General features: G+C 47.2%; 2 protein-coding genes across 3 annotated transcripts; both read right to left on the reverse strand.

Moving 5' to 3' along the window:
- Positions 1-5,033: 5,033 nt before the first annotated feature.
- On the reverse strand, positions 5,034-9,669 carry LOC123124180 (protein AMEIOTIC 1 homolog). Its single transcript, XM_044544846.1, has 6 exons — positions 7,849-9,669; positions 7,353-7,449; positions 6,499-6,561; positions 6,256-6,318; positions 6,082-6,165; positions 5,034-5,902 (listed from the first exon to the last, which is right to left on the reverse strand). Exons 1-6 carry the CDS (start codon positions 9,579-9,581, stop codon positions 5,336-5,338), a joined length of 2,607 nt encoding a protein of 868 aa, XP_044400781.1. The 5' UTR covers positions 9,582-9,669; the 3' UTR covers positions 5,034-5,335.
- Positions 9,670-10,953: 1,284 nt separating this feature from the next.
- Positions 10,954-16,203, reverse strand: LOC123119229 (protein downstream neighbor of Son). Of its 2 annotated transcripts, none has more exons than XM_044538946.1 (14): positions 15,841-16,203; positions 15,224-15,297; positions 15,009-15,126; positions 14,808-14,890; positions 14,558-14,720; positions 14,286-14,479; positions 13,720-13,907; positions 13,526-13,621; positions 13,163-13,278; positions 12,455-12,556; positions 12,255-12,364; positions 12,075-12,162; positions 11,587-11,801; positions 10,954-11,483 (listed from the first exon to the last, which is right to left on the reverse strand). In XM_044538946.1, exons 1-14 carry the CDS (start codon positions 15,940-15,942, stop codon positions 11,279-11,281), a joined length of 1,854 nt encoding a protein of 617 aa, XP_044394881.1. In that variant the 5' UTR covers positions 15,943-16,203; the 3' UTR covers positions 10,954-11,278. The 2 variants fall into 2 exon arrangements, with proteins under 2 accessions (XP_044394881.1, XP_044394880.1); XM_044538945.1 differs by having other exon boundaries at positions 14,558-14,723; positions 15,841-16,201.
- Positions 16,204-26,073: the final 9,870 nt, after the last annotated feature.

Consider the following 26,073-nt stretch of genomic DNA (forward strand, 5'->3'; position numbering starts at 1 on the left):
TTGAATAAGCCTCTTCCACGAGCAAAACAGATCAGCACCAAAACTCCAAGGGTGTTAGAATCATTATTGTGTAATCTAGATTATTGACTCTAGTGCAAGTGGGAGACTGAAGGAAATATGCCCTAGAGGCAATAATAAAGTTATTATTTATTTCCTCATATCATGAGAAATGTTTATTATTCATGCTAGAATTGTATTAATCGAAGATGGTTGAGTTTCCTAGCCATGGACATGAGTTGTCATTTGATTAACGGGATCACATCATTAGGAGAATGATGTGATTGACTTGACCCATTCCGTTAGCTTAGCACTTGATCGTTTAGTATGTTGCTATTGCTTTCTTCATGACTTATACATGTTCCTATGACTATGAGATTATGCAACTCCCGTTTACCAGAGGAACATATTGTGTGCTACCAAACGTCACAACGTAACTGGGTGATTATAAAGGTGCTCTACAGGTGTCTCCGAAGGTACTTGTTGAGTTGGCGTATATCGAGATTAGGATTTGTCACTCCGATTGTCGGCGAGGTATATCTGGGCCCACTCGATAATACACATCACTATGAGCCTTGCAAGCATTGTAACTAATGAGTTAGTTGCGGGATGATGTATTACGGAACTAGTAAAGATACTTGCCGGTAACGAGATTGAACTAGGTATTGAGATACCGACGATCGAATCTTGGGCAAGTAACATACCGATGACAAAGGGAACAACGTATGTTGTTATGCGGTTTGACCGATAAAGATCTTCATAGAATATGTGGGAGCCAATATGAGCATCCAAGTTCCGCTATTGGTTATTAACCGGAGACGTGTCTCGGTCATGTCTACATAGTTCTCGAACCCATAGGGTCCGCACGCTTAAAGTTTGGTGACGATCGGTATTATGAGTTTTTGTGTTTCGATGTACCGATGGTAGTTCGGAGTCCCGGATATGATCACGGACATGACAACGAGTCTCGAAATGGTCGAGACATAAAGATCGATATATTGGATGACTATGTTCGGACACCGGAAGTGTTTCGGGAGGTTTCGGACATTTACCGGAGTACCGGGGGGTTACCGGAACCCCCCGGGGAGTATATTGGGCGTAATGGCCTTAGTGGGAGAAGAGGAGGGGCGGCCAGGGCAGCCGCGCGCCCCCTCCCCCTCTAGTCGGAATTGGACAAGGAGGGGGCAGCGCCCCCCTTTTTCCTTCTCCTCCTCTCTCCCTTCCTTCCCTTCTCCTACTCCAACAAGGAAAGGAGGAGTCCTACTCCCGGTGGGAGTAGGACTCCCCCCTTGGCGCGCCCTCCTTGGCCGGCCGCCTCTCCCCCTTGCTCCTTCATATACGGGGGCAGGGGGCACCTCTAGACAGACAAGTTGATCTGTTGATCTCTCCCAGCCGTGTGCGGTGCCCCCTCCACCATATTCCACCTCGGTCATATCGTAGCGGTGCTTAGGCGAAGCCCTGCATCGGTAGCAACAACATCACCGTCATCACGCCATCATGCTGACGGAACTCTCTTATGAAGCTCTGCTGGATCGAAGTTCGCGGGACGTCATCGAGCTGAACGTGTGCTGAACTCGGAGGTGCCGTACGTTCGGTACTTGGATCGGTCGGGTCGTGAAGACGTACGACTACATCAACCGCGTTGTGCTAACGCTTCCGCTTTCGGTCTACGAGGGTACGTGGACAACACTCTCCCCTCTCGTTGCTTTGCATCACCATGATCTTGTGTGTGCGTAGGAAAATTTTGAAATTACTACGTTCCCCAACAGATATGAGCAACCTCGCGGAGTCTCTTCGAGGCACGTCTGCCTACATGAACATGAGCTTCTTCAACTGGAGCCAGGAGTAGGCTCCTGACCAACCGTCGCAATGGTCTCGCCTGTTTGGGCTTGTAAAAGCCTAAGCTTGGGGGAGGTTATCAGCACTTCTACATCAAGATGTGGTGGTATTTGAACAATTTATAATGAGGTTGTATTTAAGCTTGAGGAGCTTCAAAACACTCGTGTTGGTTTGTTCCAACACTTTGCTTTTACTTGCTTTCACTAGTGCAGGCGACTGCTATACAAACGGTTTTTACCCCCTTTCCGCGATGGAGTTTTAAACCATCGCCTTGCCTGTGTGTGTGATAGGGGGGTCCTTCACACACGACCCAGAAACCGTCGTGATAGGCCCTCCGGTCACACACGCGGGGCAAAAAGAGCTCGTGTGCGATCGGGCGAGCCATCGCACACAATTATACAGGCCCAATCGTTTCCGTTTGTATATACATCCCACACAGTGAATCCAAGAAAAATGTTTTCGTTCGTTTATACATCCCACACAGTGAATCCCAGACAAACGTTTTCGTTCGTAGGTACATCACTTGACAATTTTCCCCATCACATCATCTATGATAGTGTTGCCATTGCAGACGATATTAATAATTTTATTGTTTGCGTATTGAATGCATCACGCATGGTGCCTACAAGAAACTGTGTGGCATAGGCTGTCCATCACACACACTTTTTATGTGGAAAACTTTTGCGGCCTAACGCAAATAGTTGTCTAGAGGAAGTCATGTGTGATTGTTCATTGATCCAACATGTTTACTTCCTAGAAACTCTGTGGGTTGTCTAAAGTCATCGCCCACGATGTTGTCTCAGTAACCGTTGCAATAGAAAAACCCAATTAGCAGGCTAACTGGCCTATTATTTTTAATCCATTTAGTAATCAAATTTACATTTCATATTAAGCACACCATATATTTCATTTTTGTAATACGAAACCAGGATTTCATAATTGAAATACATAAGAGTACAACATCATATAGCTTCAGCAGTCAGTTACACCATATAGCTATATAGCTAGCTACCCCATTACACAACAGCACCAAGTTTCACATGCAACATCTAAAACCTTTGGAAAATAGCATCATAGATGGTAGATAGACAGATGAATCTCATCTGGAAAACTGCTGAAGCGGAAGGCGAATATTGAGCCTTCAGTGATGTTGAAGGTCCTTGCAACTTTAGGCCAGTGACTGTGGATCATTGGACGCCCATCTTTCATCCTCTTGAGGAAGACTTCTATATTGTACCGTGGGTGTTGTATGAACACCTTCCTCGCCTCTTGACCATACAGGTAGTTTGAGAGGTAATCATCAGTGAACTGCTTTGGAAAGGCCTGGAAACAAAGATATGCATAAATACCTTCTCTAAAATTTGAAATGGCACAAAGGAATAAAAAAACAAGGTATAAGAGTTACCATCATGTAGTTCACTAATGTCTTCTTCATTGTGCAGGCAAAGATCTTGTTGTTTTGTGTTGCTAGCTTTTTTATCCTAACAATTTTTCTCAGTTTCTTAACTTGACTGATATTCATGGACATCTCATTTCCCCAATGCAAAAAATGGGTCGAATAGTGGGTCAAAATTTCTAACAGCATGACCTAGATGTGCAAGACCAAATTGTTAAAAATCTAAATATTAGAATGGTTCCTGTAATTACGCAATAATGTGTTATTAGACAAAGGACCATGCATGTGCAAACCTCGATGGTAGATCTCAGTGCCTCCCATGTTTCCTTGCAACACATATAAGGTAGTTATTGATCAGGTTAAGTGAGGGTTGGCATACTATCAGTAAAATATGTTGATGAAAAATAAACACATTGCAGATTCAGCAGATTAATTCGAGCCAAAGACATCGATCACTACTTTAGTGAATCTTCGAACAGACTCCAAGATTGTGTCTTCACCAATGTGGACATAGTCATCGATTGCATCGGCCGAACACCCATATGCCAAGACTCAAACAGCCGCCCATATGCCAAGACTCGGACAGCAGCAATGCATTTCATCATAGGGCTTGCACTTATCTCTCCACATGCATTTCTCTGAAGCTTGAACCAATCATCATATCTCTCAACGACTTCTTGCTCATCATATCTCTCAACGACTTCTTGCAATGGTGAGAAAAAGACTTGTGTGCATCCGAAAGCGCCGGCAAAAGTACTTCTCCGGATATGTTGGCTTTGTGGCAAAGTAGTCTCTCATGATCTTCGCATGACCTCTGATCTATCACGGTTGATGTGTATGCGGCCAAACTGTGATCCTCTCCTCGGCTGCCGAACATCATCATTGAAAATCATGCCTAAAACAGTGTCATAGTCATCATCGTCTTCTTCCTCTTCGGATGACGACGAGTCCTCCAAAGCCATCTCCCTCAACCTCTTCATGTACAATTCAAATGGCTTGGTTCAATCCAAACGGCTCGGTTCACAAACAAACGATCAAAAAACTCACCTAGTCAATTCGGCGAACACTTGCGGTGCGGTGGTGGTGCACTGGCCGGTCGGTGTCGTTCTGGCCAAACAGGCCGGCGACGACGAGAGGGAAGTAATCCAACGAATCAACAACAATGGCGACGGCGGCGACGGCGACGGTTCACCTGATTCCGGTAACGGGGACGGGGACCGAAAGGGCTGGACGTCTGGTAGGGGAGGCAACGAGGCGATAGCGGGGCCGGCGGGGGGTCGCGCCGGCAAAAGTGTGGGCGCCAAGGAGGGGGGTGCACGCAAGGGAGCGGCTCGGCTTTTACTCAACCACCAATCGGCGGAGTAAATTTAGAGAGAGGATTGGGGAGAGAAGTAAAATGTTACTCCCTTACAATGGATAAGGGATCGTCTAGGTAAATAGAAATTTTATTTCTCTAACGGTTATAAGGGATCGGTTAGAAATACCCTTAGCACCCGTACGTACATGGAGGGGCCTTACGTCGATCCAGATCGGACGGGCGGTCATCGAGGTGACTCGGCTCTGTTCTCTACTAAATCCGCGTGTTTCTGTTCTCATCTTCAGTTTTGGGAAATATGGTGGAAAACATTGCATCTCATGAAGCAAGAAGTTTTAGGCGTTTACAGATCAAATGTGAGATGTTTACTCGGCGTACTCTGAGATATGCAAACGTGAGCCAGTGAGCCATGTGTCTCTGTACTTTGCCATGATCATCTTGAGGACACGTATCGAACACATTGCAACTGATGACAAGACTAATCGAGGATCAGAAAAACTAGTTAAGCTGTCTCCGATTTCTGCAGTGGGCGAGCAGATTTAACAGCAACGCACAGAAAGATGGGGTCTCAAAATCAAAGTCTGATCCATGACGACGACGAACATACTGCTACAAACAAGATGAAAATTGAGGTTCGCAATGGAGATTGGAGATCAGCAGCAGTAGCGATGCAGAGTATTGTCTTTCTTCATCCTCTTCCTTCTTCTATCCTGTTCCCTGTGCAGTGGTGGTGGCTTGCTACGATCTGTCTCGTCAATGGCGATGGGGGAAAAAACTTGGAAGCTCGGTCAGTAGGAGGGGGTGGCGAGGGCCAGCTCGGTGCCCACTCTGCCGCCGGTCGTCGTCTTCCCGCTTTCCGGCAGGCCGACGGCGGCTCCGCACGGGAACGGCAGCGACGACGCGTCCTGCGCCGTGTGCCGGAGCTGCAGGTCCAGGCCGCCGGAGTGGGGCTGCGCTGGCTCCTGGAGGCAGACGTCAACCCTGGGGCTGCTGCTGGTGGCCGGTGGCTGGACCGGCGAGCCTGGGGCGGGGAGGAGCAGGAGCTTGGCGGAGGAGGCGGCGTTGGTGGAGGAGGCCGACGGCGGCGTGGGCGGGAGCTCGAGACTGCCGTCCATCGCGCACTCGTCGTCGTCTCTCGCCGCCGTCGGGGTCCGCGGCGACGAGGGTTGCGCCTCGTCCGGCCACTCCCTGCACTTCCCGCCGTCGCCGTCGACGTCGGCGAGCTGGTCGCCTGCGCCATTGCTCTCCTGCCTGTCAGCTTGGCGGCACTCCTTGGCGCACAGAAGAAGACGCGGCTCTGGTCCCGTGATCCGCAGCTGCTGCTGCTCCCCATCATTCAGAAACTGCATGCCCTCCTGTTCACACACACAGTAAATTAAAATTACCAAATCATTCCTCAAATCTGATGCTAATTTGTAATCATCAGGCACAGAATCTTGGAGCAAATGCTATCATAACAAGAAACCAGAAACATTGTTCATTACTCATCTTGCAACTTCAGTAAGGTACTGGCAATCAAGTCAAGTGTGTGTACCTTGAGAGACAGGAAAGAAGTGGACAGAGCAGCCACCTGCTGCTCCAGCCTGGTGTTCTTCTCAAGCACAGCCTCATACTTCTCCTACACAACACATTCAGGCACATGATTAACTCATCATGAAATGCAGATGCATAGTAGCACTGTGCAAGATTGGTTAGAATTCAGATGTACCTTGAGGAACAGAACCTCCTCCTCCAGCTTGCCATTCGCCCGTGTCGCGCTGGTGTACTTCTCCTGAAAACAGATACACAGCAATGGCTTCAGCATGATCAACAATGTGGAGACAACAATTCAACCAGGAAAGTAGAATCTCATTATTCAGGTTTAACTTGGCAGGCATTTCTTGCAAGATAGCTAACTAGATAAGTATGATGAATTTTAAGCTGAGGAGTTGCAGCAGTTAGTGAAGTGTACCTCCAAGGACAGGACTTGCTTTTCCAGATTGCCATTGGCCTTCATCACACACTCATACTTGTCCTGCAAATAAGATCATCATGAGTTCAAGATCAGCTAAGGAAATACTCCATGGAACAAACAAAAAGAAAGTAAACTTTGCAATTCTTACAGCACTAGTGGAAAGAGAGATGCATTCTGATGATTAAAACTACCTATGTCAAGTGTACTGTCAAGTGTACTTTGCAGTATATCTGCAGATCATCAATGGAAATAAAAAGGAGCTTTGCCTAAACCTCGGTGTAAAAAATGTGAGAAGCAAAGCTAAGAAAGAGTGGTGTGTACTGCAGGTGTCTCTGCAATGCCTTCCCAGAGGAGACAAATTGAGAGCTAGTACAAGTGTACCATGCTTTGGAAAGGCAAACCTGCTCCTGCATCTCACAAATTTCTGATGCAGTACTGCAGTGTAGTACCATGAGGCAACCAAAACCAAGACTTGCCTCATGGAAGCAACTCAAATGTCAAAATTTCTTTCTTTCTGTGATTGAAACTCCAAAAACAAGTCTATCACAAAACCAAAACCAAAGACTTTCCACTTCCAATCCAAGCAAACTCAAATGTCAAAGTTCTTTCTTTAACTGAAACTCCAACAACACCAAAGTTTTCACAGAAGATGGAGCTCAAGGCAAAGAGTGTGCATCATAAACTGAAAGGATGGGCTATGCATGCATACCCCATTCTCCCATATTTTTTATTACAACAAATGTACATGATGCAGAACAGGGAGATGTAATTTTGACAGCAAATATACATGATGCAAACAGAGAGGTGCAAAGCAAAGAGATGCATGTCTCAGGACAGATAAGTGTGGTCACCTGATAAGGCTCATGAGAAATGCAGGCTTTGACTGCCTCGGGTTTCTTTTCATTGTTCATTGTGCCTTGATGTGCCTTCACCAGCTGCTGCATGTGCCTTCATACACAAATTCAGAGCAACAGAATTCAGTGCCAACACAAAACTGAATAGAGCAATGCAAAAATGTTGACAATTCAGCACAAGTAATCAACTGCAGCACAAATTAGCATTGCTCTATGCAGCACAAGTGCCTTCATACACAAATTGTAACAAAATTCAGTGTTAACACAACACTGGCATTGCTAGTTAATTTGCTACCTACTCTAGGCAAGAATCTTAACAGTATAGTAGCAATTCTGCACAAATGATCAACTTTAGCACAAACATTTCTTCCTCACATGGAAGAATCAATGGAAGATCGTATCAGCATTGCACTGCATTCTACAGTTAGACCAATCCAAGAAGATGAAGAAGAAATTGCAAGAGAAGATGGCAGGAGAACAGGAAAAAGGAGACCTTTTTACTCCGGCGAGCTCCTTGGTGAGCTCCTCCACCTGCATCTTTGCCTTGAGCGCGTAGCCGTCGGCGGACACGGGGTCCCCGCGCTTCCACCCTGGCGGCGGCACCCAGTACGGGTCGACGCCGACCTCCCGGCGCAGGGCGGCGAGCTCGGCCGGCTCGAGCCAGTACTCCATGGCGCCGTCGGCGGTGTGGCGGCGGCGGATGCGCTCGGCGCTGCCGCGCGGCACCTTGTCGGCGGTGTGCTTGAGGAGGTGGTCGAGGAGGCCCGTGTCGCCGACGTGCTTGCGCGCCGCCTGCCGCAGCTCGCCGCGGGGGACGGTCTTGCCGGCGCGCGCGCCGAAGCGGCGCAGGACGCCGAGCAGGGACGCCTCGGCGGCCGCGTAGCGCGTGGCCGTCCACCGGTCGACCATGCCGCGCGGCACGGCCAAGGCGGCGGCGGTGGCCTCCTCGGCCTTGACTGCGCGTGGGGGCTTCGTCTCCGGCTCCTCCGTGACGGTGACGGCGCGGCCGCAGAGAGGAGCCTTGCTCTTCCTCTCCCTCTTGACGGCCACCAGCACCACCGCCGTGCGCTCCTCCTCCGGCAGGCCTCTCTTCTTCTCCGCCTTGACCGCGGTGCGCTCCTCCTCCGGCAGGCCCCTCTTCCTCTCCGTCTTGACCGCGGTGCGCTCGTCCCGGCCGCCGCCCTCCTTCTCCTCCGGCAGGTTCGTCTTCTTCTCCTTCTTGACCACCTTGCGCTCCTCCTCTGGCACCGGCGGGGTCGCCTTCTTGGCGCGCTTGGCGACGCCACGGCCACGGCGACGAACGTCGTTCCTCTTCCTCTTGGCCCTGTCCGCCCTGGCCACCACCTTGCGCTCGCTCTCTGCTTCCGGCCCCGCGTCGGCGTCGGCGTCCTCGAAAACCTCGACCTTTGGAGCGGGAGCGGGCTTTCGGACCCTCCTCTTGGGGAGGCTGAAGCTGTGGACGCGGCCGGGCTTCCTCCTCCTCCGCTTCCTCGTCGTCTTCTCCTCCGCCACGGCCGGCGCCTCGCGCTCCTCCTCCTCCTGGCGGCCGCTCTCTCCTCCCTCCTCCTCGTCCGCCCGCGTCTCCCCGAGCAGCCCGAGCAGGTCCTTGGTCTTGACGTTGCTGGAGCTCCCCTCGTCCGCGTTCGCGCTCTGGTGGACGCCGGCGGCGGGCGCGGGACGGCGATCGTGCGCGGTCTCGGCGACGACGGCGGGCGGCGCGGGCAGAGGGCGTGCGCGGCGATCGTCGTGGCGCGGGGCGCGGTGGCGGGAGACGTAGTGGACCCGCTTCCGCACGCCCCAGCCGAGGCCGGTGCCCTGGAGCGCGAGCAGGCAGAGGTGGGCGCTGGGCTTCCTCGGCAGCGGCGCAGGCGAAGGCGCTCGCGGGGACGGCGCTGGCGGTAGCGGGTCCGGGCGCGGCGCCGGGTCGCGCTCCTGCTCCTGCTCCTGCTCCTGCTCCGGCTTGGGGAGGTCGCGCTCGTGCTCCGGCTTGAGGTTGATGCCGTGGCCGTCGTGCTCCGGCTTGGGGTTGATGTCGTGGGCCTCGTGCTCCGGCTTGAGGTTGAGGTCGTCGTGGTGGTCGTCCTCGTGCTTGAAGAGGTGGTGCTTGGAGAAGTCGTAGAGGCGGGGCGCGGCGGCCCAGTATGCGTCGTCGGCGTCGAGGCCGAGGTCGTCGGCGATGGCGCGGCGGCGCAGGACGGCGGAGGCGTGGATGGCCGTGGCGCTCATCGCGTGGGCAGGCAGAGCAGGTCGCGAAGGGGAGGAGAATGGTGGATGGAGGCGAGCAGGAGCGGAGGGGGGATTGCGTTGCAAGAAAGCGAAGAGGCCGGTGGTGCAAGGGAGGGGAGGAGGGGTGGGTATAAGAAGAAGACAAAGGCGGCGAGGCCAAGAGAAGGGTGGGTGGTGTGCTGCAGGCGGGGTGGCAGGTCCGCTCCGGTCCGGTCAGAGACGAAGGGGAATGGGAAGGATGGTTGTTGGGTGGCAGCTTTGCTTTGCGAGACGAGGAGGAACACGAGACGAGAGAGGTCTTGGGCTTGATCCTATCCCTCCCCATGTCTCCTCTGTTGTGTTGGGGGATGGGAGAGAGAGGAGATTCGCCGGAAAGGAACCTGAAAAGGGATCGTCTCGGATCAAGGAAAGCAGAAAAGCACTGCACAGCAGAGAGACAGAGGAGATGAGAGATACGTACGTACGTACGTGGTGTGCTTGCTTTATCTCTGCTCGGTTCCCGCCAAAATTCAAAACCGGAAGAAACAAGCAGCGCGTCGTCCCAATGGCTCTCTTCCCGCCAAAGAACCAAATGGTGCAAAACGACAGGCCAGAGTGTGTGTGAGGGCTAAACTAACCAAACACCCACCGTCAAAGTAAGTAAAGTAAACTGGTGTGGTAATTAAGGAGGATCACGCCGACAATTACTGGCAGGCTGATTGCCCTCTCCTGCCTCTGCTTTGCATAGCCTGTTCGTCGGTTTGCTGGAGGCTATCCCATGTCCCCCCGGCAAGGGGATTCAGGAGGTCAATTGCAAGCACCTGATCAACAACAGTAAAACCTAGACCTAGACCAACACAGGGACAGGGGAAGCAACAAAATCAACTGTAGCAGAAAGAGAAGAACCAAAGAAACAACATATACTGCCTCTTCATGCTCTACTCATCATGGGGGCCAGCCTGCTACTGATGCAGTTGTGGTGATCCTGGACACCATAAGCCCATGTGTGATGGAATTTAAACAAAGTGTTTCTGCTCATCAAGTACTAGATGCTTGTCTTGTCAACAAGGGGCCTCATCAGGCTGCTAACTATATTGGCAGTGCAACTCCAGAGCTGGGTTTCGTTTTTTTATCATGTTTCGTACCGTCAAAGGAATTAAACCGGTAGACTACTTACTACAGTACTATAAATTAATTAAGGAGGATCAAGCAAACCAAACAGCGCGACACGACAAACCTGAGCACGTACCTGACCAACCAACCAAAAGAAACCCTCACAAGGAAAAAAGAAGCGGCTCTGCTCTGGTCAAAAGCGAGCGCCAGTGCACTGCTCTCCCGCCAAAACAAGAAAGGAAGCCAAGGAAAAAAGAAAATAGAAAAAAAAAACAGACAGACGGAGCAAATGTAGAAACTTCCTTTTCCCATCAATTAGCAGATTAATTACCAGTCAGTAAAGGGTAAATAACACAGGCCCAAAAGTTACAGTCCTCCATTACCACTACCCTACCCGGAGCGCAAAAGCTGAGCAGCTGGAACTGGATATACCTCCTCCTACAAGCCTCTCTCTTTCATCGATCAGGCTTCTACTTCTACTCTAGATCAACATCATGGCGTGGAGGCCTTCTACTTCTGCCCACACCGGAACAACAAAAAATGGCGGGTCCACACAAGCACACGCACCGCCCTCTCTGAGCCCCGAGGCGCCGGCCGGGGGGAGCTCACGCGGTCGTGCGCGCGAGGTACTCGCCGCGTTCGTACCTTAGTCCCCGGAGCGCCGCCGAGCGCAGCAAGGGGACCAGGACGGCGCCAGGGACAACCAAGGCCTCACAGCCGCCTTCCGGTGGCGTCGTCTTCGACTGGGCGCCGCCGCCTAGGGATGCCAAGGCGGCGTTCAGGCCCAAGGAGGAGGGCTCCGTCGCGATCCTGCAACAAACAAAAGAAGCACGGGGGACGCTATTTTCAGCACATGCAAAAAAGGGGTTTCGACAGGCGATGGATGACGGCGAGGAGGAATCGCGGTGCTTACGTCAGATCAAAGCGGTCCGTGTCTGAGGTCATCGCGGCGCAGACGCCCGAGACGACCCACGGCGGGAGAGCCGCGTCCTTTATCTCCATGCTGTAGCACACGCTGCCCGCCGCAAGAGGAGGATCAGACGCTGCTGATCCAGGTTCTCCTGCATCATCCAAAACGCTAGACGAGGCCAGGCCGCTGTCGGCTTTCCTCATCTCCCTGCATATTACCTGCAAGACAATGTATTCAGGGAGGGTATGAGATTTTCCAAGTTTTTGCACAAACAAAGCGTTATAAAACATATAGTGTGGCTGGTCCAAATTTGAGTGGATGGATAAGGTGCTTCTAGACCGAGTGTTCTGCGACTTATTAACAGCGAATCCAGCAAACAAAATACTTGACACTAATGATAGTTGTAGAACCACATGGTTAATAACTGGACGTAAATGTGGGTAGGCAAAAACATTTTGGAAGAAAAACAAAGTCGATGGAAATGAAACTACCTCCGGAATATGGAGGGAACCATTTCGAAATGGCACCGGTGAATATAGCACTGGGACGTCTGTGGCAGATAATGAATTCAGAAAGGACCTGGAAAAAGAAATCACAAGATTAGATTACACAACATGAAAAACCAGGGGGTTAAAAGGAACAGAGTGATTATTACAGATTAAGCGCCCTACTTGTAGTTCAACAAGACATCATATAAGCCATGAACGCTCTTATTGCCAGTAAATGAAAGGAGTGACTGCGTGGTGTTGTCCACCTCGGATAAAGCATCTATATGAAGTGTCTGCCCATTCAAAAAGAAAACAATCACCGTCAGTTACTAGCTGCAGCCTTACCAGAGCAAATAAAGGCAAGTTGAAGAATCAAATAGAACCTGGCCCAGGTTGAGTGTTCGGATTTTTGAGAATTCGATCAGGTCGTCTTCGGTAGCCTGCTCCATTTCGGCCTTGCAAAGGGGCATAGAAAAGGAAACACCCTGCAACAATGCAGTCATATGGTCACACAATTATGATCATAAGTGACAATGATGTTTTAACCCAGTACAAAGCTTGAAATCAACACGTCCTAGATTGGCCTGGAGCAATTCGATGCCCTAGAGACCAACATACCAAGTTAATATTTTATTCCTATTATGGTACTCCCTTCTAAACTAATATAAGACATTTTAGATCACTAAAGTAGTGACCTAAAACGTCTTATATTAGTTAACAGAGAAATACCAAATAAGTGTAGAAAATTGACTTCAACAACCAAAAAGATGTTTCTTTCAGTAAAATGGGCAAACAGAAGAAGCATTGGGTTTAATCACAAAAGTCTTAAATCTTTATTCACATGTGGAACTAGTATCATGTTGAAACTCATATGTCGCAAGTCCCCAAAAAAAATGAAAGTGGAAATGAAGAAATCTAGAATAGACTTGCCAACCAATAAGTCGATCTACTTGAGTGAAGAAACATTTAGAAGTTGGAAGCAGTAATGTACATAATGGTAGGTCTGTAACAGAAATATGGCACTGTAATAGGGATTTTAAAAAGAAATGTGAAACGATGGTGAGGTCGGAAAAACAAAATGAAGGACTGACCTGTTTTCGTAGTAGTGACCTCATGCCACGTGTAGATTGTGATAGGTAGGCATTACAGGACTGCTTCTCCAAACAGTTTCCGCTGATAAATAGAGCAACAAATTGTGCCGTACAAACTACAATAGCAAAAGTAATGTTCAGTAAGATGAATGAGGGTGAGCCATAGAGTAACAGTCTAGTAGAACCTAAAGATTCAATACTTGCAAGGAAAATGAAATATAACTGCAAGTGAAGGTGATCTTGAGACAAATGTGGAATCTTAACATGTTCAGAATTCATTATGTACAAAAACAGTTAAATTTTCCATATATATGACTTATCAAATTATTATGAAGGATTGAGGTCTGAGGAGCAAGAAGATACCATAGAAGATATTCAGCAGATTCTTCCGGAACATGTAGTAAAGATTCTGAAAAGAATCTTCCCAATCCTGATACCTTTTGTGAATGAAATCTTTTTCTACATGCCACAAGGAGAAAAGGTAAAGAGATACATCCACAAAAGTACGGGGATATTTTATCTTGAAAAGCACACAATAGATCAGGTCTAGTAATTACCTCCTCGTGCAGTTGATGAGAGCATAGCAGATACAATGGGAGCAGGTAACATGGATTGTGGGTATACCCATGACTGCAGTGCCTTCGAGAACAAGAATTCCTTGTTGCTCTCTTGCCTCGTGCGTCCTGAACTTTGAGACCTACCTCCAGCAACAGTGCCCCTACAACTTGTACTCAAATTGTGACACCTGTTGCAGGCAAGAGTTATTATACTTTGGACCTTTGAGGCAGAAATCTAAACAAAACTAAACGAAAACGACAGGGTTCAATTTGCAAGTACGTTTCAATTAATTTCCCTAGCAACCGCATGCTGTACTAGACATGATATCACTTGGAGCACTGGATCATACAGACACCAATACTTCATTCAAATTTCTGGCTAAAACTTACAGGTGTAGTAACCATACAATGAGACTAAATAACCAAGAGACACATACCATTACATATCTAATTTTCAGAGTGTCAATCTAAGACATGTCACCGGGTCAATCAAGATACTCATGAACTTTCTCTGGGAACGGTGCATTTTCTAAATGAAAACAAGAAAGAAGCTAATGCATACGCACCACTTCACAGAAGATGATGAAACAAACTGCAGGGTTGTCTTCAAGGTGAGATCCAAAGGAGCTCTTTTTCCTGGTATTGTGATCTTGGAAGGGCACACCTCTGAAGACTTCAAAGGAACATCACCAGCCTGTATGTTAGTGCCACTGGAAGCTCCAGAAGCACCACGAGCTCCGAACCCTTTCATCACTTTGTCCTACACAGAGCACTAGAAATATTAGAGGATGAGTTAATAAATACATATACTGTAGTGCACTAGGTGGATGCTCCTAACCATGTCAAATTTGCTAGAGCCAGCCTGCTTCTCATCGCCAATGTGAAGCTCTGATACACTCCGCAAAGCATTCTTGCTGCATTTTTCAGCTTTCCTAAAACCTGGTTTTGCTGCTTCCGCGAGCGATGGAACAGAAGAGTCCAACTGGGCAGAGTCGCCATTGCTGCTGAATTTTGGGGGGAAAAACAATCCAAATAAGAGCATGGACATGGCATGAAACAAGATCAACTGTCTCTGATAAAATAATTACCGTGAAAACGGAGATTCTGCAGACTGTGAAGCCGTTACAGCATCAGCAGACTTGGGAGCCTTCTCATTGTTCAGTAAAGCATCCTGCTTTCAAGACATTATAACAAGTTGCTTATATAACAAAACAAGTGCAACACGATGCTGTCAAATACTTGCAGAGCAAGGAGCAGCATTATGGCTGGCAAAATGAACAACGTCTAACCTTACAATTTTCCTTCCCGGCGTTTCTGGATTTTTTAACTGGGAACACCTCTGTGACACGAGTGCTGATGTATTTGGATATTTTCTGCTGCTCTGGGTTCCGAGGCGCATTGCTTGGCCTATACCCACAAGATTAATCAGGCATCAAATTTCCCAACAAAGCAAACACAAGGGGAGAGGAACATCACGATACATGATCAACAGAACACTTTATACCTATCAAACGCCGCGGAAGGGAGTGACTGATCATTGGCAACCTTTTCAGACATGCGTCGCTTCAACTGCTCTTCCTGCAGGAATCAATCAATGGAACAAGTTTCAGTGTTCATCTGCGACCTTGTAGAATATAATGCTTGCAGCAGGATTTGCTACATTTTTAGTGTGTAATGTGGCAGTGTGAAGTGGAGACGAAGCTCTAGCAGGGCTCAGGCCTCATATTTCCCCTTCATAAGATCAAATCACTCTCCTAAAATCGATGAAATACGGAGCCTATGGTTCTTCATAACGGATTCATAAGTGGAAAACTGACAGTGCGGTTAATTTGCAGCGCACTTAACTATACATATGTATGTATACCAATTAGTAGATTACAATGCTTCACTGCATCAAACGCTTGGCTAAATTCTGGTGCAGTGCAGCTACTCTCTGGCTGAAACCTAAGCGGCGTAAACGGTTGGATATGGGTAATAAACCCCTTTCTTTCAAAATAACTGCAGCGCTGCATCTCTGGATTGTAGCGACAAGGAACTAAGCATGGATTGGAGGTATTATGTAAAAAAAAGGGCGGGGGGGGGGGGGGGGGGGGGGTGGGGTGGGGAGGATTGGGGCATTACTCGCAGCTCGGAGGGGGTCTTCCGCTTCATCCTCGGGGCCTCGGCCGGCCTCCCGATGAACGCGCCGCCGCTCGCCGCGGGCTCGACGGCAGCCTGCGCCATTAGACTGCCGCCAGCATCCGAAACCCCTCCCAGGCCACGCCTGGCCCGGCCTCACTTTCGCACCGTCCCGGACGCGGCGGCGGAGGCGGGAGACGGGGGACGCGGAGGAGGGTTTCTTTTGGGTAGGCCGCGGAGGCGGGATTGATTGGAGACGGCGGAGCGAAGCGGAAGCGGAAGCGGGAGCGGGCGGGCGGCGGAGAGGGGAGGGAAAGATTTTCCCCACCGGGCGACGGGAGGGAGAAACGAGTAGAGAGAAGCCGAAAGTTTCGGGGGAATTTCGGCCCAGCCCGCGCTGCATCCCTCCCACGCCCATGCCCGCACCAATTGTCTCAAAAACAAATTCCTCTTCTACCCCTAAAAAACAATTTCCTTTTTTCAACGCGGTACAATCGAAACCACTCACATACACGAGCATACACTACCCCTATGACGCACGCGCGCACACGCTACCCCTGTGAGTACCTCCCAGAGATTGAGCCGGCATAGCATCCTGAGATTTTACCAAGTCACCAAAGGCGCCTTGCAGTCGACGGGATCGTATCCTCACACTGAATGAACAAAGCGGGAAGCCTGAAATAAATCCAGCAATAATGCGAGCACCAATGTCAAGTTTAAGACTTAAACTCTGGTGGGATTGGGATATCACTGTCCTCCTAACCATCCAACCACATATTGGTTCGTATTTCCTCTTCTTTGTGGGACCCATCCAACAAGCAAGTAGCAAGTTCACTAAAACACACCTCAAAAATCTACGGTCTATCTATCTACTACTCCTGTAAAAATCAAAAGTGTTGTAAATTGCCCCTTCTCGGGTACGAGGGACAAGACAGAAGTACTTCCTCCATAACTTGAAGTGAGCCTCACAACCCAGGAACATCTCACAGAGGGCAACGTAGCCCGGGATATGCAGAATGGCCCCCGGGGTGACATGGTGGAGTTGGATCCCATAGAATTCTAATAAACCCCTCGGGAAGGGATGGATGGGGGAAGCCTAAACCTCGTAAGAGAAAGGGCGCAAAGCATACCCTCTCTTCCCCCCCCCCCCTCCCGTGGTGCGGGGAAGTTTTCCGCGAAGGCCTCCCATTCACAGAAGTCAATCCGGGGCGGGTGGATGTGAGATCTGATGCAGGTAGATACCCCTGCGCCTCAAGGCTGCTCAATCCCATTCGGGAAATGAAACAACTCGCCCAGTCACCTTCAAGGGGGGCGTGAGGGCGCGAAGAGGAGCCTGGGGCGCTCACCATTGTTCAACACTTGTTGAATCTGGCTTTTTAGTGATTTGGGAGCGGGGTGCAACAACTTTCACGCCCTTAGCCTGTTAAATAGGCGTCTTCCCTTGGCTCATAAGGGGCATTTCTGTAAAAGACGGTCGGACCGTTTGCTTTCCTCCTACGCACGAAAATCGGGCGGTGTCATTAAGACTAGATGAAGGAAACGATACGATGAGCTCCGCAATGTCTCGCTGACCGAAGTGTTGGAGGTGGCCGAGCAATCATCAGCCGAATATAGATGAAGGAAGGAACTCGCCCCTCAAGCCGAAGACTTTAAGAAGCATGGAGCGGAAGGAGATTTCAACCTCGACGTTGGAGGCAAGTTCGGGGGCTGCTGAGGGTGTCCTGGACTAAGGGGTCCTCGGGCTACCGGCCTATCTCTCATGGGCCGGACTGGTGGGCCCCTCTTGATTCATCAAAGGAGGGCCGGATTGTAGGCGGCCCCGGACTATGGAAGGAGATCTCCGAAGACTTGGCGTATCATCAGAGTCTTGTTAGCGAAATCGGCATGTTTATCCTCCAATGATGACCGACCATGTGTAACCCTAGGTACCCCTGGTGTCTATATAAATCAGAGGATTTAACCTGTGCGGGAAGAACTATTACTACCATACCCACCTACAGTTTAGTTCATCCGATCTCGTGGTAGATCAACTCTGTAATTTTCATACACATAAAACAATACAACAAAGCAGGACGTAGGGTTTTACCTCCTCGAGAGGGCCCAAACCTGGGTAAATTGTGTCTATGTGTTTCCTGTTACCCATCGATCCAAGATCCACAGTTCAGGACCCCCTACTCGAGATTAGCTGGTTTTGACACTGATGTCCATGAGGATCCGAGCATCGACGTGCGTGTTATCTTCTCTCTCACATGGAGCAAGCCGTTTTGGATGGGTGGCCTATAGATTGCTCACAGATGTGTGGTTTGTGAAGAGATAAGGTCTTGCGCAGTAAAAAAGAGGATGAGCTGAGCGGCGCTTAGGACCGACTCGTCATGCGCAACACTCAAGAGCGACCGGCCGAGCGTTCCGTCGGCCGACCGATTTTAAGTGTTCCCCTTTTTTATAACACATACACTAAAGAGTTGTGGATGGAGAAAGTCGACCACGTAAAAAAAACAGAACCTTTGAGTAGTTGGGGGAGGGGTGGCGGACGCGGTGGACGACCCATGTGCTTGAGAAGAAAATAAAAAGATCAAACGCTAGGGCCTGGCCCATGTGCTAGTGATTGATCGATCTAGAAAGGCTTGACAAAAGTGAAACTCGATTGATCTGGAAAGGCTTGATGAAATAGGGTAGAACAGGGGGCACCCCTATATCTCGGCTTCAGCGAGTCCAGCTTCTGACTCGCTGAAGGAGCGAGCAAGATGAGCCGGCCCACACGCGCGGGAGGCCATGACCTCTTTGTCTATTTTTTTTATGTTCTTTGTTTTCATTTTTTGCTTCATTTTTGTACTTCTGTTTATAATTTGAAATATTCAAAATATATTACAAAAGCACTCTACAAAAACATTTGAAAAATGTTGAACATGTATAGAAAATTTGTTGATTATGCATTGAAAGAATGATGATTTTTTTTATCATGTATATAAAAATGTTGATCAAGCATTTGAAAAAAAATGTTGAACAATTATTTGCAGAATGTGAATCAAAATTTTGGGAAATGTTAAATGTGTATAAAAAATGTTGACAATGTATTAAAAATGATGATTTTTTTTATCATGTATATAAAAATTTTAATCATGCATTTGAAGAAATACCAAACAAGTGCTAAAAAAATTTAATAGTCAAGCATTTAGAAAATGTTAAATATGTATAGAAAAAATGTTGACAATGTATTAACAAAAGTTAAACTTTTCATTTGGAAATTGTTATTCCAGCATTTAATAAATGTATATAAAAATGTTGATCAAGTATTCAAAAAATGTTAATCAAACATTCAAAAAATTTAGAAATATGTATAGAAAAAATATTGGCCATATGTTAAAGAAATGTTAAATGTGTATTACAAAACTGTTGTTTACATATACAAAAAATGTAGAATGGAACCGAAAGAAACAAAAGAAACCAAAAAATGAAAATAAACCAAATAGAAAATAAATTCATAGAAACAAACGCAAAAAGAATTAAAAAGCGGAGAAAAAACAGAAAAAATAAATAAGAAAAACCCTAATAAAACCGGTTGCTATTGCGTGCGTCCTTGTTCGGTTCCTTGAGATTTGAAGGAGTTTGAAAGGGATTGAGAGTGATTAAACCCCCTACAAGTCAAAATCCACCTCAATCCCCTTCAGTCCTCCCCAACCCCCTTATAGGAGAGATTAACCAAACAAGCCCTCAATAAGGACACCCCCTACCACTAGACACGGACGAGAAGCAGGCGGAGTGGCTAGCAACGCCGGACTTCTCCCTGGACGTACTGGCATCAATACCTTTATATCCAAAAAAATAGAAATTCAATAGGCTTGGTTAGCTCAAAGAAAAAGAAGAAGAAAATCAATAGGCTTGGTCAGAAAATCGTAGAGGAGGTGGGCGACGCGGGTTGGGACGGGCCACGCCTGCGTTCACCTTCTTAACTAATTCATACTAAATCAGAAAAATGCAAATAAGATACCAAAATGTTCGAAAAACATCACCTATATGTCAGTGTCATTTGCATTCATGAAAAAAGTGTTGGAAAGTGCAGATCCGAGTTTTAGCTCTTTTGATACCACCATGAATAGTAAACTCTAAAAAAATAAAAAAATAAATGGTGGCAAAGAACGACAAATGTTCTAAGTGCTTGCCAAGTTCCATCAGGGAACAATATTGGTGGAAGTCGTGGCAAAAAAATAATCTATTTTGGAGTGCTGATTGTTTTTTTGCCACGACACCCACAAATGTTATTCCCTGATGAAACTTGGCAGGCACTTAAAACATTTGCCATTCTTTGCCACCAAATTTTTTTGAATTTTTTGAACTTTTTTAGATTTTACTATTCATGGTGGTAGCATAAGAGCTAAAACTCGGACGGGCACTTTCCAACACTTTTTTCATGAATGCAAATGACACTCACATATAGGTGATCTTTTTCCGAACATTTTTGTATCTTATTTGCATTTTTCTGATTTAGTATGAATTAGTTATGAAGTTTTCAAACTGACGGTCAGGTCAAAGGGCAAAAGCATAAGAGGAGCAAATTGACTTGGGTGACTTTTGGGAATTAGGGGTAAAACAGACGAGTGGGACACAACTAGGGGCATAAATCTAATTATCCATAACAAAATCATTAAAACATCGCGAACCAACCTGTGGTTGAATGTTAGGAGCACAATGGTACTCCCAACCCACCAGAGTTCAACTTCTAGTCTTGACATTGGTGTTCATATTTTCCTGAATTTATTTTCGGCCTTCCAGTGATGTGCGTTTAGTGGTCGGAGGCATTCCCGTTGACTACAAAGGAGTCTGTGGTGACTCCGTTAATCTCAAGATGATGTGCCGGCCCAGTCTCCCGAAGGTGCTTATATGAGTGAGTGTATGTATAAGCATTGTGTTAGTTTTTTGAAGGAACACACCTTTAAATATATTTTTGAGAATCAAGCACCTCTATAACTACTGGTGACGAGTGATGATTTCGTTTCCTTGTTTAAATAATAGACTTGGTTGGAAGCGTGTGACAAATGTGGAAAACAGTCCAAACAATTGAAAAGAAAAACAACAGGCTTGGTCGGAAAATGGTAGACGAGGAGGGCGATGCGGGTTGGGTCGTGCCACGTCTGCGCTCATCTTCTTAACGGAACCCCGTGCCCGAGGCCAAATTGGAGGTCTGGGCCAACCAAGACGACACCGACTAGGGCTGGCCTTCGCCGCCCCTATAAGAAGAAGGAAGACGCGGTGTCGTCCCCTCCCCCAATCTCAATCACCTCGAGTCGGAAGCTAGGGTTCCAAATCGACACTTCGCCACTTTCCTTTTGGGAAGGGCTCTTCGGTCACCAATTGAACCGTTTCTTTGGAGGGGCAAGAGAGAATTCAGGCCTCCCCCTCCTAGTTGGATCGAGCAGGGGGCGTCCTCAATATAGAACCACTCCAAGGTCCACCTCCTCGGCATCCTTCTTGGGAGTTCCTACCGGATACCCCGTCCCGGCTATGCACCACACTTTGGCTCTACCGACTTCGTAAATTGCCCCTTCTCGGGTACAAAGGGACAAGACAGAAGTACTTCCTCCATAACTCGAAGTGGGCCTCACAACCCAGGAACATCTCACAGAGGGCAACGTAGCCCGGGATATGCAGAATGGTCTCCGGGGCGAGATGGTGGAGTTGGATCCCATAGAATTCTAATAGATGGATGGGGGAAGCCTAAACCTCATAAGTGAAAGGGCGAAAGCATACCCTCTCTCCCCCATGGGGCGGGGAAGTTTTCCGCGAAGGCCTCGCCGTTCGCAGAAGTCAATTCGGGGCGGGTGGATGTGAGATCTGATGCAGGTAGATACCCCTACGCCTCAAGGCTGCTCAATCCCATTCGGGGAATGAAGCAGCTCGTCCAGTCACCTTCAAGGGGGCCGTGAGGGCGCGAAGAGGAGCCTGGGGCGCTCACCATTGTTCAACGCTTGCTGAATCTGGCTTTCTGGTGATTTGGGAGCAGGGTGCAACAACTTTCACGCCCTTAGCCTGTTAAATAGGCGTCTTCCCTTGGCTCATAAGGGGCATTTGTGTAAAAGACTGTCAGACCGTTTGCTTTCCTCTGACGCATGAAAATCGAGTGGTGTCATTAAGACTAGATGAAGGAAACGATACGACGAGCTCCGCAATGCCTCGCTGACCGAAGTGTTGGAGGTGGCCAAGCAATCATCAGCCGAATATAGGTGAAGGAAGGAACTCGCTCCTCAAGCCGAAGACTTTAAGAAGCATGGAGCGGAAGGAGATTTCAACCTCAGCGTTGGAGGCAAGTTTGGGGGCTACTAAGGGTGTCCTGGACTAAGGGGTCCTCGGGCTGCCGGCCTATCTCTCATGGGCCGGACTGGTGGGCCCCTCTTGATTCATCAAAGGAGGGCCGAATTGTAGGTGACCCCGTACTATGGAAGGAGATCTTCGAAGACTTGGCGTATCATCCATGTCTTGTTAGCGAAATCGGCATGTTTATCCTCTGATGATGACCGACCATGTGTAACCCTAGGTACCCCTGGTATCTATATAAACCAGAGGGTTTAACCCGTGGGGGGAGAACTATTACTACCATACCTACTTACGGTTTAGTTCATCTGCTCTCCTGGTAGATCAACTCTGTAATTGTCATACACATACATCAATACAGCCAAGCAGGACGTAGTGTTTTACCTCCTCGAGAGGGCCCGAACCTGGGTAAATTGTGTCTATGTGTTTCCTGTTACCCATCGATCTAAGATCCACAGTTCGGGACCCCCTACTCGAGATCAGCTGGTTTTGACACTGATGGCCATGAGGATCCGAGCATCGACGTGCGTGCTCTCTTCTCTCTCACATGGAGCAAGCTTTTGGATGGGTGGCCTATAGATTGCTCACGGATGTGTGGTTTGTGAAGAGATAAGGTTTTGCGCAGTGAAAAAATAGGATGAGTTGAGCGGCGCTTAGGACCCACTCATCATGCGCAACACTCAAGAGTGACCGGCCAAGAGTTCCGCCGGCCGACCGATTTTAAGTGTTCCCCTTTTGTTTATAACACATACATTAAAGAGTTGTGGAGGGAGAAAGTCAGCCACGTAAAAAACAGAACCCTTGAGTAGTTGGGGGAGGGGTGACGGACGTAGTGGACGACGATTTTTTTGAAACTATGATGGTTTTTATAGCAAATTCGCAAACTATACACCCTAATGCAGGAAAATCAAAAGTATCACCCCGTCGGCCTCCTGCTGGCCGAAGAGGGACTTTTCGGCCAACCGTTGGCCAAAGAGTCCCTCTTCGGCCAACGGTAGGCCGAAAAGTGCTCTTCGGCCAACACCTGCTCTCCTGTTTTAGAAAATTCATATCAATTAGGATTTTTAGTATTTTAATTTGATTCTTTTTGCATTAGATTAGAAATTTTATGAAGTTTCTGTAGATATCAAGTTTGACTAGATTTGAAAGTTTGAATTTGAATTTTCATGAATTTGCTCAAATCACTAGATTGCCTATAATTTGAGCTAGGAGTATTTTTTAGATGATTCTTTTTGCTACTGGTTCTTTGTGACTTTGTTTATCCGTAGTAATTATTTGGCGAATTTTATAATTATTTAAAATTAGGTTTTTATGAAAACAGTTCTGTTTTAGCATTTTATAGGTTTTGTGCTATTTCTTTTAGTTTTAATTGCTTTAAATTGTTTTGTTTAGTTTTTTGACATATTCTTTTAGTTTCTGTTAAGTTATCAGTAGCTATTTTATTTTAGTATTTTTTTGTATTTTATTTCTTTTATCCTACTAGAAAACTTGTTTTGACCTTCATTGGAGTTTATCTTTGAAAGTTCCTTATAAAACCTGTACAACCATTGCCGTTTTATACACAAAAAAATATATACTTTCCCGTAATCTTTTTCCCTCCATTTTCTTTCCCGCCATTTTCTCCCGCCATTTTCTTTCCCGCCATTCTCTCCTGCCACACTAAGGAGTGCTGCATCGACCGAGGATGACGATGATGCCTTCATGTGGAGTGTGAAGATAGAACGCTAGGGCCGGGCCGATGTGCTAGCGATTGATCGATCAAGAAAGGCTTGACAAAAGTGAAACTCGATTGATCCGGAAAGGCTTGATGAAATAGGGTAGAATAGGAGGCACCCCTACATCTCGGCTTCAGCGAGTCTAGCTTCCAACTCGCTGAAGGAGCGAGCAAGATGGGCCGGCCCACACGCGCGGGAGGCCACGACCTCTTAGTCTTTTTTTTACGTTTTTTGTTTTCATTTTTTGCTTTATTTTTGTACTTCTGTTTATAATTTTAAATATTCAAAATATATTACAAAAGCACTCTACAAAAAACATTTGAAAAATGTTGAACATGTATAGAAAAATTGTTGATTATGCATTGAAAGAATGATGATTTTTTTATCATGTATATAAAAATGTTGATCAAGCATTTGAAAAAAGAATGTTGAGCAATTATTTGCACAATGTCAATCAAAATTTTGGGAAATGTTAAATGTGTATAAAAAATATTGACAATGTATTAAAAAATGATGATTTTTTATCATGTATATAAAAATTTTAATCAAGCATTTGAAGAAATATTGAACAAGTGCTGAAAAATGTTAATAGTCAAGCATTTAGAAAATGTTAAATGTGTATAGAAAAAATGTTGACAATGTATTAAAAAAAGTTAAACTTTTCATTTGAAAATTGTTATTCCAGCATTTAAAAAATGTATATAAAAATGTTGACAAAGTATTCAAAAAATGTTAATCAAACATTTAAAAATATTAGAAATATGTATAGAAAAAATATTGGCCATATGTTAAAGAAATGTTAAATTTGTATTTAAAAATGTTAAATGTGTAGTACAAAACTGTTGTTGACATATACAAAAAATGTAGAATGAAACCGAAAGAAAAAAAAATGAAAATAAACCAAAGAGAAAAATAAAATATAAAATAAAATCATAGAAACAAACGCAAAAAGGAATAAAAAAGTGGAGAAAAAAAGAATAGAAAATAATAATAAGAAAAACCCTGATAAAACCGGTTGAAATTGCGTGAGTCCTTGTTCGGTTCCTTGAGATTTGCAGGAGTTTGAAAGGGATTGAGAGTGATTGAACCCCCTACAAGTCAAAATCCACCTCAATCCCTTTCAGTCCTCCCCAATCCCCTTATAGGAGAGATTAATTAACTAAAACAAGCCCTCAATAAGGACACCCCCTACCACTAGACACGAACGAGAAGCGGGCGGAGTGGCTAGCAACGTCGAACTTCTCCCTGGAGGTACTGGGATTGAAACCCGCGCGATCTCCTTTTGCTCATGCTTTTGTTTTTAATTAAAAGTGCAAGACATAGCTTGCGTGGAACAGGTTATATCCAAAAAAGAAGAAATTCAATAGGCTTGGTTAGCTCAAAGGAAAAGAAAAAAAAAACAGGCTTGGTCGGAAAATCGTAGACGAGGAGGGCGACGCGGGTTGGGCCGGTCCACGTCTGCGTTCATCTTCTTAACGCGGAAGGCCGTGTTCGAGGCCGAGTTGGAGCCCTGGGCCAACCAAGACGACACCGACTAGGGCTGGGCTCCGCCGCCCCTATATAAGAAGAAGGAAGACGCGGTGCCTTCCCTCCCCAAATCTGAATCGCCTCGAGTCGGAAGCTAGGGTTCCAAATCGGTCGAAAAATCCCCAAATCGCTTAGATCGAGAGATGGCGACTGCGCCCGCGCGTCTTGATGGGAAGAAAGGGTCCTGCAAGAAGGACGAGGAGGTACAACTCAACTCAGCGGCTTGTGGTGCCCATGTCAAGTCGAAGGTGGCTCCGGCGAAGAACACGATGCCGAGCGAGTGGGTTGACCACATCCTCCGCTGGAAGAAGCCTCCCACCGCCAACCGAAAGGGTGCGACCACTGACGAGTTGCATGATGATCTTGTCGATTTCCAGCAGAGGCTCCAGAAGGAGCTGGATGACAAGGGCTACGTTGAGGTCCCCGACGACCACGAGGAAAGGATCACCCGAGCCAACGATAACGCATACACGCAGGCATATTTTGAGATGTATGGCTCCTATCCTCCGCCTGAGCTCTGCTCAGCCTGAACTCGCCGCAGGGCCTTGTTGTTTTACCGTCTATCTATCTAGGACTATCGCACTACCTTTGCCCAGCCCTGATGAGGAAGGTGTATGACCGCGACGCGCCATTGGCTCGCATCAGTACTTGTAGTCGTTGCTAGGTGGTCTACGGACATGAATGTAAT

The sequence above is a fragment of the Triticum aestivum genome, chromosome 5D, assembly GCF_018294505.1.
Source record: "Triticum aestivum cultivar Chinese Spring chromosome 5D, IWGSC CS RefSeq v2.1, whole genome shotgun sequence".
In the NCBI taxonomy this organism is placed as follows: Eukaryota; Viridiplantae; Streptophyta; class Magnoliopsida; order Poales; family Poaceae; genus Triticum; species Triticum aestivum.